The 20,302-nt window shown below is 40.7% G+C and overlaps 1 protein-coding gene across 6 annotated transcripts in view; it reads left to right on the forward strand.

Moving 5' to 3' along the window:
* Positions 1-20,302, forward strand: part of CEP112 (centrosomal protein 112) — a 160,454-nt gene that overhangs the window by 111,109 nt on the left and 29,043 nt on the right. For 5 of the 6 annotated variants that reach the window (XR_004755094.1, XM_035342199.1, XM_035342202.1 and 2 more), the window contains exons 22-23: positions 2,005-2,067; positions 5,887-6,036. Coding sequence is in view for 5 of the 6 variants with exons in the window: in XM_035342199.1 (XP_035198090.1) it covers positions 2,005-2,067; positions 5,887-6,036 (213 nt within the window). In the remaining variant the exon portion in view is untranslated. Of the gene's footprint in view, positions 1-2,004; positions 2,068-5,886; positions 6,037-9,694; positions 10,040-20,302 lie in introns of those variants that run through there. The other variant, XM_035342203.1, reaches the window with a different exon arrangement.

The raw sequence follows: 20,302 nt of genomic DNA on the forward strand, positions 1-20,302 counted from the left end.
TGCTTTCATGAAAGACGAAGACTTTTACCCCAGGCAAGCTGAGTGAGAGCAGCTGTAATGTGATCTTTGTTGCAGCGCCTTGCTGCCTGGTATCTCTGCTTTCTGGGAGTAGCAGTAATTTAATCTATTACTGTCATTTATTTTTTTTACATTTTTTCCTAAAGATAAACTGGCACTTTCAATCACTTTATGATAGGCAGTGCTGGTAAAGTGTAATCTGAAACTGGATGACAATACAGTGGAAAGAGTGTTAACATGGGTGAACCCGAGTACAAAGAGAAATGTAGGACAGAGCTGTCTGCCATAGCTGCTTCTGTGTTACTGCTCTCTAGTTATGCAGCCCACCAATATGCCCTTACACTGTAAATGATAGGTGCAGGAAAAATGGAATTTAATTTGTCTGGTGCTCCAAAATTCTTGTGTATGTTATCTTAAGCCAGTATGTTGTGTCGTTGTTTCTATTTATAACAAAACAAAAAGTGGTTTTGAAAATTAGGCACGTACTTGATAACTTTTTTAGTTTGTTTTTTAATAGCAATAAGCACATGAAATATAGAGACCTCCATATGTTTCATAATCTTGGAATTCGAAGGGATTTAAGATCTTGAATTGCAGTATCATGTAAACTTTAAGATTATTTTTATCTGGCTGTAATATGCTTATTTTAAGCTGCGCCACCAACTGTGTGGACGGCATGAGATGATTTGAGCCCTATCATGCTCTGCAGCAGCACTTCACAAACACTGTTGGCAACTTAAAGCCCCTAAACTGTACTCCAGTAAAATCAATAAAACTATTTGCTTGCCTGAAATCCTTCGTGTTTGCAGAACCAGAGTTTCAGTCTTGCAACTGGACCCATGCAGGGTTTTCAGAGGCTTTGGAAGCCCCCCAAAGCCGCGTGCTGGCCCTGAAGGAGCGGGTGCTGGGTGCTGTGCTGTAAAACTGAGGAGGACACATCAAAGATTTTAACATGAGGTCAGAGAGATTCTGAGAAGTTAATCAGCTTAAATTTGCTTCAGAACTCAGCTACATAATACCCTGTCCCCTAAGAAAATATTTTCCTTAGACACCTGTCCTCGAATCTGAGAGCCAAGAACAGGAGAGCGCCGAGCGGTTCATCTGAGGACAGTGTTGGGATGCTGGGCTCTCATGTAATGCGGGGTTGACTTTACTAGAAAAATACGAGAGTTGTGTCCTGAAATTAAATGGAAAATATTTTTGAATGATTATTGTCTAATTGTTATTGAAAATAAGGTATTTGAGGGAAAAACCTTACGAGCTACTTTTCCCCAGAATTATGACAGTATCTCCTGATTGGACACCGCTGTGACAAAGCAGCCTTGTTTGCACTCGGTTTTGTTCTTTATCTTTGAGTTGTGAAAGAAATGCCTGGAGAAGGAGAGCTGTGCGTCTGAGAGATCCCACTTGGCTCAGCTGCACACTGGGGTTGATTTTCAGCATAACCACAACCTGTAAAAAATAAAAATAATAATAAAAAAAACCATGAACGTGAAACCGGACAGAAGGGAGGTGCAGACATTGAGCTGTCCCATAAAGTTCATGTCGTGTTGTACCCTTTTACAGCCTGGGCTGGGGCTTGGGACTTTTTCCTTCCCTTTTCCCTTCGTTTAGAGATGAAGTCACCCTGATAAACCGGAGCCCGCCTTCCTGCCTCCCCCTGCTGCACATACGCACGCTCCCTCCTCTCTCCCTCTCTCTTTTTTTTTTTTTTTAATCCGCAGAAGTCTTTATGTTTTTCTAATAATTGGCAGCAGAGGTACAATTTCTCCCCTCTTTTAAGTGATGAATAGTTGGCCCCAGATCAAAGGCGAGCCCTTGTGGTTTTTTGGCTGCCACAAAAGGGCGGTGGAGCTGGCGCGGGGCCCGGCGGCGCAGTGATAGGCATGCCGATGAGGTGCCAGGCGGAGGGCTCGGTGGCAAAGTGTCTGTACACGTTCCTCGTCCCAGCTAATCTGGCTCCTTTTGTGCGTGTGTGTGTTTCAGGCAAACAGCCGGCTGAAGCAGGTTGAAAAGGAGTACAGTCAGAAGCTGGCTAAATCCTCGCAGGTAGGTACCGAGAAGACAGGAACTTCCCATGGATTCATTTGATTGGGAGACTTGATGAAAAGTGTAATTGCTCCCGCTCTTAAGTGTAGGTCTTTAGGATCAAGAGAAGCCATAACCATTTCCCAAATCAAACATACCAAGTCTTTCTTACAGATGTTAACCTTAGAAAAAATACAGAACATCCAACTAACGAGAAAAAATGATTGGGGTTGTTTTTTTTATTATTTTTATTTTGTTTTGAGCTTTCTTCTTTTATATCCCAAGAGGATCGAGTCCTCCACTGTCGGTGGGAACTGAAGCCCGAGTGCCCCAGCAGGCAGCCCTTGTAGAACAGCACAGCTTGGAGGGGCAGGAGCCCTTGCATAATCAGGAGCTGTGTTTCGTGGGACGAGGTGGTGTTTGCCCACGCAGCTGATGACAGGACTCCAGTCCCGACTGTGCCGGTTCAATGTTTATCATTGCTCCCAGCCAGTTCAGCATATTTGCCCAAAATAACATTTGGAAGAATGCAGTGTCCTGAAAGCAAACTGTTTTTGAGTTGAGTTTTTGTTCTTCAGGGTAGTCTTTAGAACATAGAAGATGAAAGTGTGCTGAATTTGCATATATGCAAAAATGATAGGGCAGGATGACTTTTAAATGTTTCAGCTTTCTTGATTGACAGGCAGTACTGAAGTGTGAAAAATGATGGAGATGCAACCAGAAGTTAAGCTTTGAATAATAAGAAAATTGCCATGAGGATTTACAAGGAGGTGTCATTCTTCTCATTCCTCCAAGCCACTGCATAATGCCTGCCTTATACTTTCAAAGGTGTTTTCAGCAGTAGCAATAATAGCCTACCACACTTACAAAACCAACACAAACACTATAATGAAGGGGTTAGGAGCCTCCAAACTAGACAGAGGTGATCAGTGACACAATGACAAGAAACTGCAAACTTTTAAATTTGCAAAATACTTAAAAAATATTCTAAAACTCCTCATTTCCATTTTTCAGCTACCTTTGGGCCTCATTCTCTCTGAACTTGACCAGAGTTATGGTTTTAGCAATTTCATTGGACTATCCTGTTCACACTATATTCTTTGAGACTGCATTTATCAGGATCATTGATAAATATGTTGTTACATTGTATTTCTAAAAATAAATGTGTGTTTTCTGCACATTCATTAGCACACAGAGAGGCATGTCCATCCTTGTGGGGTCTCCATCCTTGGAGATATTCCAGGCATGAGTGGACAGCGTCCTGAGCAGCCCACTCTAAGTGACTCTGCTTTGAGTTTGTCCCTCCCAACCTCTCCAATTCCACAATTCTGCAGTCTGTCAGAGAGAATCCTCTCCTACACGCCTTTTTAGTCATTTGATGAGAGTTTTATAATAAGACAAAAACCATATTATTCTGCCATCTGAACCTGAATAGCAGAAAATTTGTAAAACCCCAAAAGTAATATTTCATGCCCGTCAGACCTCGAGGAAGAGATCCTCTTCATTGCTAACTCCATTTTACCTTTTGTTTGTCATTTTTATACTATTGTCATGCCTAATGACCATAATCCAAAGTCAGCCTGTCTGTGCCAGACGTAGTTCACTGTCAGAACAAAAGTGGGTCTCGGTCCATTTGTTACAGATGGGCTAATTCAATATTTCTGAATTTTTTAAACAAGGGGCGAGGGAAATTGCTTTAATTGTTACAGTGGGAACAGCTAGGTAGCACAGGGCAAGGTAATAAATACCTAACCTAAATGTCATGATAAATTTTGTCACCCTGAAATTTATTGGCCTGTAGAATAGTCTCAAATGGAAAAATTTGGAGACGTGTTGTTTTAAGCTAGGCATTGCTGTAACTAATACACTGTTCTCTTTATTGGGGAGAGATGGACCCAGTGACCAGACCTGGCATCCCTCTGTGCTTTCTGTGGCAGACACAACACATACATCATATGTCAGGGCTATTTGGCACAATAAAGGACTTTCACCCTGATGTCTGAATTTCTTTACTTTTGTGGGTTTGAATCAAATCCCTGAAGTTACTTGAACATAGTTTTTTTCTAGCTCAGTATTAATAATAGGTCAATTGCAACTTTTCTTGTGGTTGTGTTGCTGACAGCATCCGTCTAATCTTACGCTCTGTGGCCTCTTGGAACATTCACTTTTAACACCCACACAGAGAAGATATTTCAAGATATTTTCTCTGAAGTTTATACAAAGTAAACAGATTTTTTCTCTGAAAAGTACTGCACAAAGCAGATCTTTCTCCATCAATTCATGCTAATAGTCCCTTGCCTGCATTTTGGAATTCCTATGCTAGTCTGGGGTCTTAACCCAGTAAAAGCTTTAAATCTCACTTCAATTATATTATTTGGTTCATTATTCACTTAACTTTTTTTTAAAGTGACAAAACAGGATGTACACAAAATGGTGTAGGCTTCCATGCCTTTAAGTTATCTTAATAATTCCTATGATTCATTACTTTTTCTCCTACTTCCTCACTGTTACACACCCAGACAAGCCAAATTTGTGCAAATTGCATCATGTAAATGATTATCTAAATTGCAAAACAGCTGATACTGCTGAATTCTGCCTAGAGAGGGTGTAAAGAGTTGCACCTACCCAGGTAACCTTTGGCCCATTGATCTCATTAAGAACAAATAGTGTTCCTTTCGATTGGTGTGTTATCTTTTTTAGCATGTATTTGTTTTTAGAATAGAAATGTGGAAATATCCACATAGGTTTTACTCATAAGCTGCATTGCACTGTAGGATCTTCAGGGCTAGTAAAGCATAGTAGAACTTCACTCTGAATTTCTTTAAGTCCTTTTCCTCTATCCCAGTGATTCTAGTACCTTCACTTGTAGAGTATTACTGCATCTGTCCTATCCTACTTGTAGGGTTGGTTTTTTGTTTGTTTGTTTGTTTAAAAACACCTTTTAAAAATAAATAAATAGCTGTGCCCTTAGTATAGTTTGCTGTCTCCATGACTGTGAGGAGCCCTTGCACGTGCATGAGCCTGTGTTCTCTGACGTTTTCTCCCTGCACTGCTGTGTGCTCAGGTGTTTTCTGAATTAGACTATTTTCCTCCTACAGCAGCTTAACCTTGAGCTTGGACATGTACACTAACTTCAGTAACTGTATGTTTAAGGGCTTTGCTGGTGAGTTACTTACATGTCAGCATAAAATCCTTCAGGCTTATTTACAGATTTTTATGTAGTTATGACTTCCCACAGAGACAAAAAAGGTGAAGCCAGTACCTTTCAACAAGTCACGAGTCAACCATGCAAAAGGGCTGCTGCAAGGGCCCTGTACATTGAATCAGGTCCCCGCTGCACTGCTGAGCAGAGCTCGTTCCTTTCAGCAGCTCAGAAATTCCACCATGAAGTTCAACATTTCAGCCCAGTATGCACATTTGGGCCTTTTCTTCTCTACGACACCGGGCTGTTCCGTATCATTTTAGAATTCAAACACCACCATCCCTCTGTGAACTTGCAAAACTCTTCCAGTGCAGTAGAAAACTGGAAGCATCCTATGTTCTGAAGATCACAGATGTGCTTTTTTTACTTGTTCTCACAAGTAAATATTTTGGAATGTCGTAGTGGAAATCTCCTCTAAATATGTTGTGTTCAGCAATTTTTGTCATCCGCAGGCTTGCTGTGTTCCTTTTCTCTGTCTGAAATTTCATGCTTGCTGGCCTGCAATACGTTCATTTAAAATGCTTAATTTGTGCAGCAGTGCTTGCCAGTGCCATGTTTCACCAAGCATAAGAACATGCAAAGTACATGCCTGAGTACATGTTACTGAAGAGAGATTTAGCATGCTGTTTTCTTTTTAGATCATAGCTGAACTTAAGACAACCATTTCCTCTCTGACAGAGGAGAACAGCCGGCTGCAGCTTGCCGCGGAACAGCAGCTCCAGGAAGTTGTACAAAAGTTTGAAGATAAGAAGCAGCAGCTGATTACAGATAATAACAGAGCAATCAAGGTAATCTGGGGATTTTAGTCACTGATGCTACTAGCTGTTCTAGTGTAATTAAAAGTTCTGCAGCGGGCAGATGAATGCAGGTATCATTCCTGTTTGCACGGCACTCGCTAATTCCATTCACTGGACCTTGACTTTGATGTATTGGATGACTCAGGCTCTCTTTCCTCTAGCTGATCATACGCCTGCATAAAAAGTTTGGGTTTGGCAAGTCTAATCCATCCACTTCAGTCAAATACTTGAAACTTTCCTTTTCTTTTTCTTTTAACGTTGACTCAGATATTTTAACATATTTTCAGCACCTTTACTTGGTGCTTTCAGTACTTGGAAAAAAAAAGGTGAAAAATATGAGGTTGGAGCTGCACCACCTGACAGCCAGCAGCATCACACTGGCTTTGGTTTGGTTTTCACAAGGCGATGGCAACTTTCATGGTTAAGACACAATGAAGGAAAGTATGTTCCCAGTTCCACTGGAAACCATATGCAAAGTCTTTGGTAAATACGAATGGAATCAAGTATTTTGTTAATTATATTCCTATATATTTTGCATTAGGTTGCATTCTCTGGCCTTTTTCTTTATTTTTTAAAGAAGCTTTAAGATACTGTTGGTTTTGAATATTTAGATTGTGTCACTGCTTTGACACCTTGATCAGAGGGGCTGCAGAGAATCCTGCTGGAGCAAGGAGAATTACAATTTTTTGAAAACATTTTTTCTTTCAAAGTAGTGAAGAACAATGGAAGATTTTTTGAACCTATGTAATCTGCTGGGTTAAAAACCAAAACACTTCATTAAAACTGTGTAGAAGAAGGAAATTCCCTCCTTCTCAGTAAGGACGTTTACTAGTACCAAACAAAGAATTACGTTAAATGTAGAAAGTTGTGAAAAAAAATAAGTGAAGCCTTACAGTTTTTCTAACTTCTTGTGCTGAAAAAGAAACAGTGGGAATTTTTACAAGTTGGACCTGTCCGATGTTCAATTATGGTACGCTTAATGTTGTCTTCTGTATTTGAGTGATTTGCATAATGAAATTAGGTTGACCTTACTATCTCATCATCTGGAGTGTGTTCTTTTTGCTTTTTTCTTAAATCATTTAATAGTACTTTTCTCTCGAGGAACAAGTCTGCCTGTATTTGTGTTTGTTTATTGGGGAACAGAATTCTCTTTCTGGCCCTTCTTTAGCCTCTTCTGTCAAAGGTATAGACATAAAAATGCTAGCCACAATATTTTATCCAAATTGAATCAGTAGAGGTAGCTTTCATTATCTAGGAACTGCAAATAGAGCATAGTTAGGTCACATCATTTGGGGGGTACAGGTTGGGTTTTGCCACTTAAGAGATTGTGTTATTAGTTCTCCAGCTTTCCAGTGGTCAATGCAGTATACAGAAACCCTGTGACAGTGGAGTAGTCTTCCAAATGGTCCAAATGGAAATATGTTGATACTCAACAGTTATCATGCCTTCTGCCTCCTTGAGTTATAGATTTGAAAAACACGTTTCAGGCTGTTTGCCAGCTTTTTTCTTAGCACCCGGTGCAAATGCTGCTGTTGAATTTATGGATTCACTAAACTAAATTACGTTTAGTGGAAGTAATTCAGCTGCTGATAACAGCAATTTCTGAACAGTAATGGTTATGGGTTGTATGAAATCCTTCCCCATGTAAATGTGTGTTCAGCTATTATAGGCTTAATTTAGACATTATGACTCAAAATATAATGAAATACATATAAACCCAGAGAATTCTGAACAGTCTTCCTAGTGTCCCAGTGAATTTTTAGCTCCAATGCTCTAAGTATGTTTTCTAAGATTTGGTCAACTTGGGGAAGAAATTGTAGGAGAGCTTGGAGATCTTGAACTTTTTTTAGTAGCATTAGTATTGTACTTGAAAAAAACCTTCCTTTGAAACCACTGACTTAATGGAAATGTACTGAAAGCCAGATACCCAAACAGAAAATTCTTAGGAAGGTGAACTGCTGCATATGCTTCTGGAAGCAGAAGAAGGTGTTTTTAATATTCAACCATTTAGGGCTTTTTTTTGTTGTTTTTACGAACCACACATATTTTCTAGACGAGCATATGTAGAAATACTTGGCTTTTTATTAGCCTGGGGCAAAAAAGTTGTTCTTGGTGAAAGTGGAATCCTAGATGTACTGGAGATGGGGAACAACATCCAACCCAGGGTAAGCTGAAGACCATGAGAGATGATTAAAGAAACATCTAAGGACAAAGCAATTCTTAATATAGTATAAGCCTTTCTGAAGACTTAATATAAGCTATTGAAAAGACTCTCGTTGAAAAACAGGCATTTGCTAAATATAACATTGATTTAAACTAACATCGAGGAACAGATTGCAATATCCTTTCTATGGTATTGGGTGACTTCCTGTAAGACCTTCCAATTATTATTTCCTTTCAAAGGGAGAAATACATTTTTACAGAAACCAACTGGCTTTTGGAGAAGTTTCACGTTTAGTCAGTAAAGTGATATCCAGATGTGGATACCATAGTACATGATTTTGATGTTAATGCAAATTCCTGACTCTAAGTTGTTATTATTTCATGATTGTCTTGATTTTTTTAATAGTATCTTAAGCATTTGTGAAAAAGAATAAATGAAACTTAAGAACATTTTGCTTCTTTTGACAACCTAAAAATCCAATCTGAGCAACCCTTTTTGGTTTCAGATGGCCTCAATTTGGGTCAGTTTGAGACATGCGTAAAGTACTTGGCATTCTGTATTGCGCTGTGATTTGTCTGGCCTAGAGCAAGTCAAAGTTTGGGCTGTCAGAGTCATAGAATCAGGATAAAAGTTTGGCTCAGGAACTTCCTTTTTTGTGGCTTATAAGGTAACCGGTTGGGATGCCATCAAATTACAACATCTTACAGCAAATATCTGAGTAGACGTGGTCTGACAAAGCGCTGAACAACTAGGTGACTCCTGCCACTGCCTTTTTGCTGTTGTTGAGTTTGAGCCTGTTGGGATTACGACAGTGTTGGCACAGAGAGCGGTCCCAGAAGCACAGCTCGCTGTTCAGTGCCGGGTGGATATCTTTGCTTTGAACTTTCCAGGACTTGCACTCTTTGGAGCACAGTACAAGGACGCTGCAATTGGCCTGGCATGGGGCAAACGCAGCAAGGCTCACCTGGTCCCTGTGCCATGCCTCTCCTGTAATGTACTTAGACTTCAAAGATTGGGAACCGTTGGGTTAGGTTGCAGGATTAGTTGAGAGCACAATTAGATTCATGCCCTGCAGATGGTTGGAAAAGCTGCTTAAATTGCAATGTCTGTTAACCCATTTGTGATGCTTTCTGCTGGCACTTCAGAAGGCACCTCTCAGTAAGGTTTTGGGTGCTGAACTCTTGAGAATGCCTGTGCAGGAGCTGTGTTGGTGATGTAAGTGTTGTGTAAACTTATTAAGGCTAAATTTAAACTAGCTGTCTTGCATCCTGATAGCAATCTAGCCACAGCAACCCAGAGCTCAGCACACTCAAGTGGTCAGGGCATTTACCTTACTTTACTGATGCTTTTGGCAGTGGTTACTGGCTGGACTCAGCTCCAGCATGAAGTTGATTGCAGTGTAGAGATACCTTGAGGTTATTTATGAAATCCTAACTTTTCTTTTTCTTTTCTTTATGAAATCCATTTGGATTCTGGGATTGAAAGTGCTGCAGAACTGCAAAATGTTCAGAGCGCTTTAATGTAGAAGTTGATCGCCAAGTGGGGACTCCACATCAAAAAGCAGATTCTGGAAAGAAACGGATGATGGAGAGCACGCAGTGACAAACCCACAACAGAAAAGGGAGAGAATGATGCTTTTTTGCCAGAGGAACCACATTTGTTGTTTGGCTCACATTACTGATTCTAGGATTCTGTTATATCCCCTGAATTAACACCAAAATTTCATTAGCAAAATATGTTTTGAAGATGACATATTTCAACACTTTGTTTGTCAGCCAGATTATGATCAGATTAATTCTGTTAATAAATAGAACTTAAAAGATTTCTAGGGAAGAATGTCTATAATTATGTTCCCCTTCGTGTGAAAAAATTTTGAAACAGATGCTTTTCTTTGTTAGGTTTTAAAATATTGAGGGGAAAAAAATCAATAGTGTGTTTTATAGCCATAACAGAACAAAGGAGAAACCTTTTGGTTTTAAATTATTCAGAGTAATGTGCTCATCAGCATCATCATATATTTGTCAGATGCTGCCATACCTTGGAGCAAGAAAATCATTTCCTCTACGCAAAGGCTGGGCTGAGGGTTTATCAACACGGTGAAATTTCTCGGTGCAGCTATAGCAAAAGACTCTGCTATAGGTATACGCGAGTCAGCCCCCGTGTGGGGTACTCAGTTTCCTTTATTCTGGAACGCTGTTTCCACTGGGGAGGTGGGGGGGTTGCAGGGATGTTGCTCTGTTTTGGCATGCTGTGCCAGCAGATTTCCCTATCAGGAGAGCGCGTGGTCTCCTGGGCTCGGTGCTCTCCGCTCTGCCCACATCCTGCAGCACCAGGGCTGCATGCCCTTCTTCTTTGGTTTGCTTAATCCCCCTTCCCTTTCACGTTTGGTTCCAGCTAAAAGTAAAGCAAATCATTTTAAAGCTTGGGATGTTCAAAGCATTCAGAACGTTTCTTTAAGGGCACCTGATATCTTTGTTTCCAGAAAGTAGTTAGCAAAATATAGCGATGGAATTTACAAGCCCCTCTAAAATGCAGTACATCAGCAAAAATGTTCTTAAAGATTTTGTGAACAAACTACTTGCAGTTATACTTTATTATTAGCAAATTCCACTTGTAATTACAAATAATATTTAGTGTTAAAACAAGATGTCAGAGCTATGAAACATTAACTGAGTGACTGCAGTCCTGCAGAAGTATTTAGTCTGTTGTCCTCAAAATACCTTTTGGAGCACCACTATTGTGCTTTGCAATTGCCAATGATGTTTTTAATAAGAAATAACTGATTACATTTTCTTGGTTTTAAAGTCCCAAGCAAAGCTAGCTGTCAGTGTTTTAGATGTTTTATTAATGCTTATGAAGGGAGAAGATACATCAGAGAGCATACAACCTAAATTGACCTGATTTGGAGTACGGAAAAGGAGCATTTTTGGTCTTGTCGTAGAAATGAGACAGTGGAACGCAGAGCCTTGCCTTTGTCCAGGCTTTGTGGCAAAGCTGGAGATTAAATGCAGCTCCTGAGCTCCAGATCAGTGCCTCAGTCCCTTCTGTGAGAACAGTTTCAGGATCCAACCAGGAACAAAACTGTGCAGTGCTCTCCGGTTGGAGTGGGTTTTGGAAATGAGATAGCCCAGCATTAAAACCGCATCTAACGAGTACACTTGCAGTCTGGTCAGACCCCTTTGAGAAAGTCAGGCCAGTTCAGTTGTGTTTGTTAAGGCTGCTGACAAGTTTCCAAGCTGTGGCAAATAAAGGGGGAACAATTTACATGTTCAGCATTTTCTTTGTATTTTCAGCAGAAAGACTGCAACGGCTCTCTGTTCAGAGGGCTACGGCCATGTGTAACTGATAGCGCTGAGAGCATTAATTAGGAAAAAAAAAGACTGAAAGCTTGGTGTAAACTAAAAACTGAAAGCTAAACCTTAAGCTGAAGTGAAGACATGCTATTGCAGTGACTTTCTGTCAACTGAGTCTTGACTTACTCTCTTCTGCAGCACATGTTGATGCTGTAGGGGTAGCTCTTATAATCTAGGCTGCCATCAAATAGCTGCCTAATAAACTTTTGAGATTCACATCATTTATAAGTATTTTAGGAGATTTTACTGTAATTTTTATTTTAACTTAGATGAATATTTTTAAGCTAACAGCGCCTGTAAAATGATGTCAGCATTTCATTGTTGAAGCTGACACTGACTCGGGTCTTATAAGACATCTGGCCAGAACATGCATTACAGTTTGTGATGGTTCGATGGCCACAGACATGCCAAATTCTGTCAGTCACTGAAGATCTTCAGAGCTGGGTATGTCACAAAGTTCTCCAGAGGGATCTCAAATCCATCTAATTGCCTTTGAGGCTAAGCATTAGCATCCTAAATCATTTGGCATGGTGAAATAAAGAGTTTTAAGGGACGATCTTGATGTTAAATACATTTAGTCATTTTTCATGGATCTCTATTTCTTTGTTGCTGACTTTAGTCTATAATAATAGTAAGAACTCTGCAGTGTCTTTTATTAGCGGGGAATTACAAGGCACCAACATATAAAATCTTGTACCTTAGCATTGTAAAGTAGTCATGAAAATTTACCATGCAAATAACATTATCTTGCTCATAATTTCCTGTATCCTGTTTGATCAGCAAAGGAAGTCAGGTCTTCCAAAAGGATAGGTAAATGAAATCTGCAGGGCTTTTATGGTTTTGCTTTCTCTTCTACATGGGGTCCAAGCTCTGAAGTACCTGTTTTTCAGTCTTTCTTTATGTGAATACTAGTTTCACACAAATGCAGCCCGTAAGAGGAATGAGGGTTTAGCCCCAAGCTTATTGACTGCTGCTTGTGTTTTGTCTCTTGATTCCATTACATGGTTATCTTTAAAAAGCTGTATCAACACAATCATAAATGGTAATAAAAATAGGTTTACCTTTTTGTTAAACAGTTATTAATAGCAACTGATTTTAAAAAAAAAATCTCTCCTTTTCATAATCATATATCTTTTTCTGTTGCCACAAATTATTTCATTGTTTGAAGCATAGTACCTTCTCTTCAAAATTACAGGGTTTCAGATGTTTAGCCAATCAGGCAATCTGAGTGGCTGAGCATCTGTAAGTACTTTATAATATCTTTGACATGCTTTGTGAGACAAAGAATTGAGTCATCTTTTTTTCCCGCAGCAAGCTTTGCACTCTGGCATTTTTCTCGACTTTTCATGTCTCAACACATTGAAGAACTTACCATGGCCAACAGCAAAATCCTACTTACAAGTTTTATAAAAGACTAGAACTAGTGCTTGCCTAGCCTCTGAACTGCAGTCCAATTTTATCCGGCAGGTTTAGAAGTTTGGATTTTTCCTACGTTGTTTTCTTCAGTGTTTTGCTTTCCCTGCAGAAGGCACTTTGCTGCATGAGGTCCTCGTTGTTCTTTCTCGGCCCTAAAGGGAGGCCACCTTACATCTACTGGTCTCCAAACTATGGAATTAAAGGTTCCATAAATGCATAACAAAGTATAGAATCTCATATAGCTAAGCTATCAGTTTCTTCTAATGAGCTGGACTACAGTAATTTTGCACTGGAAAAATGGCAAAAAGGAATTCAAAGCAAGCCATAAAATCACTGGTTTTGACTGACTAAACCGGGTTAATAACACTGAATGGGGTCCTAGGCTATGAGAAAGGTACAGAGAAAACACTCTTAATTAACGAGTGTTAAATAATACCAACATAAACCTGTGCAGTTAATAAAGAAGAGCAGAGGATGTTTTTTCTCTGCAATATAAGAAATTGTAAATTAGCTTTTTTTAAAGCTGCCATGACAGTTACAGTTTACTGTACTGTTTCATTTCAAAGACGCTTTCTCTCCAAAGAGCACAGGGACTTTTATGAGGAGGAGAAAGTGGTGCTTAGAGAGAGAGAGCTGGGGAGATATCCAGAAGTTACGAGGCAGACTGCCTGGGAGGAAGAGCTTGCGCTCAAAAGCCTGGGACTTTACTCAAAGAGGAGAAAAAAAAAAGATAAAGATAAAAACAAGTGTCTAATGTCCTCCAAACGCAGGGCATCTGTAAAACAGTCTGTGCATAGGACTGTGTAGACTTTCCAAGGGCTGTTCTTTGTTCCAGTTCCAGTGAGTTCCTGGAACGCAGCCTCCTTCCCTGCTCCTGGAACAGCCTTGACTGCAGGGCTTCTCCAGCCGTGTAGGTGGAAACACAATATGTGTGAACTATATATCCAACCAACAAAAGATTGCTGGGGAAAATGACATCTTCAAAGCAAACCCTCCATAGTCCACAAACATTTATGACTCTGTAGTAAAGATTTTAAAGCCTGGCACAGTAACACAAGTTGCGGGGTTTGGCAAATAGAGATCTGGGGATGCAGACCTGGTCTACTTATCAGCATATATTTCCCTAAGATATCTTTCTGATGGTGTGGCTGATCCCAGGAGTGAGATGAAATAACTACAGAATGCATTGGCTTATCCCAGCATGCCGACATGATTTCCAGTATTTGTGTAAATATTTTTCTCAAAGCTGCATGTTCTAATACAGTTTGCTATCGTTTCTGTACTAATCGTGGTGCTAGCTGCTCCAGGGATATCAGCAGGAGAGAGCCACCGAGGATTTCAGCTTTATACATTAAAATGTTCTTGCCAAAATTATTATTGACTTTAGAAATCTTCAGATTCCATTTACGATTTTCTGCTGGCTCTCCAGTTTTGCATGTAGCTCTGAAACTCTAGCAGATCAAATATCAGAGTATTTTTAAAAATGACTAGCAAACACTTTTGAATGGCAGATCACAGGAAAATAGAAATCTGCTTATTAAATTTTCCATTTTTTTGCATAATAGTTGAGCCTTTCTTAAAAGTAACAAGAGAAACCTGGTGAATCTGATAGCTGTGCAGGGTAACTATTTATCTGTATTTAAAGGCAGAGTAGCAGTAGGATTGAGGGGTCAGTAGCACTCTTACAATTTTTGGAAGGTATTGCCTTTGTTTTCTATAAAGTGTTATTTTACATACAAATGAAAATCTGTATAGTTTCCTGAGCAGTAAAAGATTAGTTACAAAAAAAAAAAAAAAAAAAAAATAAAAAAGGAAAGCAGCCAAAGCTGCCATATATTTGCCACTTTCTTGCATCAGTGGAGTTGAGAATAAAGGAACTTTCCAAGTTACAGTACTGTACTTGAAAAGGAAAAAAGTATGCGAGGACTTTTATCTGCGTATTCAGTAGATCAGATGGCAAACTCACCCAGACAGCCTAGCAGGGGAGCAGCTTCTGCTTTGCTCAGTAAGCTCTGCATGGTGTGAAGCAGCACCAAGTACATCAAAAGACACAAATATGCATTGAGTGTAAAGTTTGGGGTTTTAAAAACATCTGTCTAATTAGCACAACTTCTATATTTGCAAGCTCTCGCTCTGACTTTCTCACAGTTTCAAGCTCAGCAGAAGTGGCTTTTTCATCTATCTCACAATTTTATGTAAGAGGTTAAACCTACAAATACTGTCACCAAACCTGACCCTTCCAAACCTAGATATAAACCTATCTTGTTTCCTTCCAGCATCAATCGCTCTATTGTGTCCTGCTAGAAAATGTATGCTGGAGCAGTTAGCCAATTTTTTTCTGGAAGGACCAGGTCATTTTAATTGAATGTTATTATCAGCCAGTTCTTGTGGCTTGACATGGATTCAAAATGAAGCAGTTCATCTGCTTAAAGAATGCGTAGGCACTAATATAATAACTTCAGTAAGTTTTCAGATGCCTTCATCCCAAGGGAAATTGGTTTGACTTGCCCTTCAGTGGAAATTTTTTGTACTATTGGCATCCAAAATAGTGCTAGAGTCCAGAAACAGAAGATACTATATTCCTGTATGTCATATCTTGCCCCTTTTCCCGTTAAAATTTGTACTGTAAACACTTTTGTTTTAGCCTCGTTCACCTTGCTACCCTGCAGTTGAAAGAAAACTGTATGTGTTCATATAGTACACATATGGCAAAAAACTCCGTGGGTTTCATTGACAATCTGCATTACTCTTTGAGCCTTTGGCATGCTCCATCTTGCACTGGCGTTTGGGAGGTCTTCCCTAGGAGTGGTGTCTTGCTACTGATTCAGGCACCTCCCACACTGTGTTGATTCTTTTCACTGATGAACAGGATTCCATTTAATAAATATCTTATTTGTTAAGCCTTGAAAACATGCATTAGGGAGGCTAGACTTGAGGTTGAAGCTGGAAGAGAAGACTGGAAACCTCAAGGCTGAAGCTTTTTCATAAGCACTTTCTTCTGTGCAGACATCAGGAGATTTGTATCTTTGACCTCTTCAAAAAGCCTGAGGTCCTCCATTGAGGAGACTGTTTCACAGGGCTTAAAGAATTCACCTGTTTTCTTCTTCGGGAGTCTATCTACTAAATTTATTCCTAGGAAACTGAAACGAGAGTTGCCTAAAGGATAAGATTTAGGACTCTCAATGAACTTCTTGGCAAAAGTTCCCTTCGCAACTGCCAGATAAGAAAGGACTGGAAAAGCAGTAAAACAGAGATTAGTCAAGCACAACAAAACCCGCAGTCCTCTGACACAACCACTTTTTAACTTCTTCCGTTACTAAAACTGCTGCTGCTTATTTTTAGTTCAAGCTTTCACAGCACTGAGTCAATAACTTCAATTGGCAATATGTTAATGATTATGAAATGAAATCGTTCAACATTGGTGCGTGTTTGTGTCTGAATCTGATCCCCTGATATAACAGAACCTGCAGTAGCGGTGAAGGTGCCTGCTGGAACTGCCTTCACAAGCTTGGCCAACCACTCACGAGAACCCAAAATCTGGATTTCTAATGTGTCTCCTGTGTTTGGCAGCCCAGGAGAGCCGTATCCTCAGTGAAAACACTGGATTGCCAATTATGAAGAATTCATTAAGATCTGTTGAAGTTCAAAGCAAAAAGGCCAGTTCCTCACAGGTCAGGGCAACACTTTTCATGGTTCCTCCTTTGCCTGCAGCAGCAGCTCTTCTCCAGAACCTGTTTAGGTTTCTGCCAGGACTGTTGGCAGGGGAAGAGTCACATCAGATCAGCTCACGAGTATTCTTAGGCTGGAAACCTCTGCCCTGAACATGCCATTTTCCTGGCCCAGCACAGCATGAGATCTGGGTTTCAAGCTTGTCCGAGTCAGCTTTGGAAGACAAAACATTCAGTGTAGCTTTAACTCCCTTTTTTTTGGGATCTGCCATAAAGTCATAGCACAATTTTGCACTGGGATTTGGTCTCTCTTTAGAGGATCTCTAAGGAATAATGCCTGCTATGTGGGGATGGAAGAAAGCATCGCGGGCTCGTGTTCAGGTTATTTGTGAATCAAAAATGAATGGCTTGACAGGGCCAGTTTGCGCAGGACAACACAAAACAGTCCCTTCTGGGAAACAATGAGTTGGGCAATGTCAGTGCCAAGGCTTCTTGCAGATACGTCGTAGTTTAGGACAGCATTTGTCCTCCTGCCAAACGGGCAGCAGAGTTAGTGCAGAATTCACCCAGGCTCCTGAGAGTCACCGTCTCAAGAGAGCAACATTTTCATCTCACTAAGAAGTGACATTATCTGTTTGTATTAGGACTGTCAAAAAGTTGTTAAAGCTTGAAGAACTGCAAGATTTTCCTCTGTATTTTCTTCGTCACAGCTCGGGGACTGCCGTGGGTACCCCTGTGTGTTCTGCCACGTTCCAGGTTGGCCCTCTTATTCCTGGTGCCACTGCGACTCTTCTCACCCAGCATCCACCCTTCCACCAGCAGAAGCTGAACTGGAAGAGGTCCGGGAAGAGGATGTGCTTAGTCAAGGAGGGATGGTGCCCGCAGGCGACTGTCCTACCCGCAGCACGCACGCCAGGAGCCCCGGGCGCTGTCTGTGCCGCTGTTGTTCCAAGCTTGTTATGTAAGAGAGGGTGAAAGTACAAACAAGAGAAAACTGAACATGAAAAGTGAGTTTGTTTACTTACAGAGAAGCTTGGGAGTGTCAGAATGAGACTGCATAAATAAAATTTGGGCTACCAAATGTGAGATACCTGCAGGAACACCTGCACGGCTTGGACCAAGCCAGACTTTTGCAGGTGGCTTGAAGGAGAAATCTAAAATGCATATAGGCTCCATCTGCCTTCAGAAAAAGCATTGCTTTTCTGGGTATGAGTATATTTAAATTCTTTTTTTTGTTGTTGTTCCTAATGTGAGTATTATTTGTATTCTTTACAGCTTTGCACTTGTAACTCAGCAAGGTAAAACAGCAATTACCAAGGGAAGGGAAACAATTTGAATCATATCAGTGGATTTTAATTGTCCACATACCTGTAAACACCTTTGACCACAGCCCTGCTCTAAGCTCCAACGAGCGACTCACACCTCATGTTTCATCTTCTCACTCCTACCAGAATAACGCATCCCACCTGCTTCCATCTGTGTCAATCCGAAAAGCAAGAAAGAGGGAAATGTGAAGTGATCGATTGGCAAAGAAAACAACGAGGTCCAAGTTGTCACTGCTGATGCTCATACCTTCCTCTGGTGTTAAATACTGCCTTCCTAATGTCCTCTACTAGGTCTCCTCTCCGTCTTACATAGCGTAAAATGTGTATTTGCCAGTCAAGTTTGACGTTGCTACAAACTCATTTGCTGGCACCTGTCTCCAATAAGCCAGCCTCCTTCCCAGATGGGTGAAGGCTGGTGTGCCTCCTCCGTCCGTAACGTGCCGTTTGCGAAACCTCTGCAGAGGACAAGCTTCTTTTTGCTTATCTGATCCTAAAGCTGGATCAGGATTTATGCGGCTTTGACAATATTGGAATTCAGAGTTCCTTCATACTTCATCGTATATTGTTTTTCGTGCAGTTTATGTCTCATTTGTGGTGAGGGATAGTTTTCTGAGTGTGCGTGAAGGAGCTGGAAAGCTCAGCTCTTTGTGCTGCGCAGGTCTAACGAGAGCCGTTAGTGTGTAACTGCCCAAATGAGAAACCGCTGCTGCTTCAGAACTTGATCTGTTTTCTGTTATTTTTAATGCTTTTGCATTTTAAAAATGTCATCTATATAAGAATATTTGGAACTACTTACATATAAAAAAAAAAAAAAGGAAAAATTAAAAGAGCCTGCCTTCCTTTTAGGCATGCCAAGAAGCTTTGGCAGTCCTTCACTTAGCATTGATCGAGCGGTGCTCGGCCATTCAAGCTCCTGTAGCCTTTTCTACCTGCACAGAAATGCTCTCGCCAAGCATTTCTGAAACCAGAAGAGCATTGGTTTGGGACATTTTCCTTGTTCAGAGCATTTTGGATGACGACTGAAGTGTAGCATGGGGTTGGACAGTTGTCACTCGGAGGCCTGAAAGTCCTCTAGAAGATAACCCACAAAGATGTGTGGGAAATAGCAGTGGCTGCACTGGGTCAAACCAGAGTCCATCGGGCTCGGTTTTCTGGAACATGATATCGGATAGCAGACACCCAGGAAAGATGACAAGAACAAGCTGAAGATTTAGGGGCATTTCCTCAATATACTCTCCTACTCTGCAGCAGGATGCGGTTAAGGCTGCTGCTGAGCCAGAGCTGATGTCTCACTTAGTCTTGGCTGGGTTTCTGTTCTGGGGGTCTGGGCAGTCGCTGTGCCCCTTGTGCCCATAGGGCCCAGGATGGTGTGAGGCAAAGTGTTCCTTATTTATGGTTTCTGGGTTTGGTGTGTCATTCTGAGATGGTGAGAACTAGACGTAAATGGAGTTGAAGGTACAGGCACTGCAGTGGCACATTTTCCTCTACCTCCAGTTATTGGTCGTGTTGTTTTTGTATTGTAGTGATGTGTTTTTCAGAAATTCATCTTTAATGTGGAAAACACCTAATAGTATCAACAAAGCGAGAGGAGCTTGGGCTTAAAGTATGAAAGTTGCCTAGAATTAAAAAATGTCTTAATGAATTCAAATCTGCTCTAGGCCACGTGAGGAATAAAGGCTGATGGAGAATCCAGAAACACCTGTAGAGAGCAAGGGAGTAAAGTGGAAAGGTACCACTTCTGACAGAAGCCTTTGGGCTTTCTTGATCCTTTCATCCTTTATCCTTTCATCTTTGTTTTCCTTGTAAATCACGTTTCAACCAGGCACCAGGGCACCAGGTAGCCTGTACAATCTTCAGCCCATCAGCAATGTAATGCAAGCCACATTTCTGCCTGTAAGTGGCACTGATCCTAAATCTACTTACTCTCTTATTGAGAGGTGAGAGATTGAACCATCGAGAGTATTTTAACTGCCTTGTCACGATCCTGTGCAGTTTCTTGGAAGGGAAGGCAGTGGGATATCTGGGGATGCTGGTTAGGGTCACAAGTAACAAAAACTTCTGCTGGGTGTCACCCAAGTCCCCTCCCTTCCACACATGACTTTTCTGCCACTACAAAAAGGTCAGCTAATTGAATTAGCACCATCTTACAGCCATCATTCAGCTCAAAACTGGGTCAGTAAGACTTAACCAAGAAAAAAACGAAGTCAAAACTCCACTGAAATCAGATCTGCCTCGTCATGAGTGTGATGAGTGCTCTCGCCATTCCACAAAAAAATGTATTTTGGGCACAAATACCTTTGGTGAATCCTTTTCTGCTCTCATCCCAGTTCA

Source organism: Oxyura jamaicensis, chromosome 18, assembly GCF_011077185.1.
Source record: "Oxyura jamaicensis isolate SHBP4307 breed ruddy duck chromosome 18, BPBGC_Ojam_1.0, whole genome shotgun sequence".
NCBI classification, from domain to species: domain Eukaryota; kingdom Metazoa; phylum Chordata; class Aves; order Anseriformes; family Anatidae; genus Oxyura; species Oxyura jamaicensis.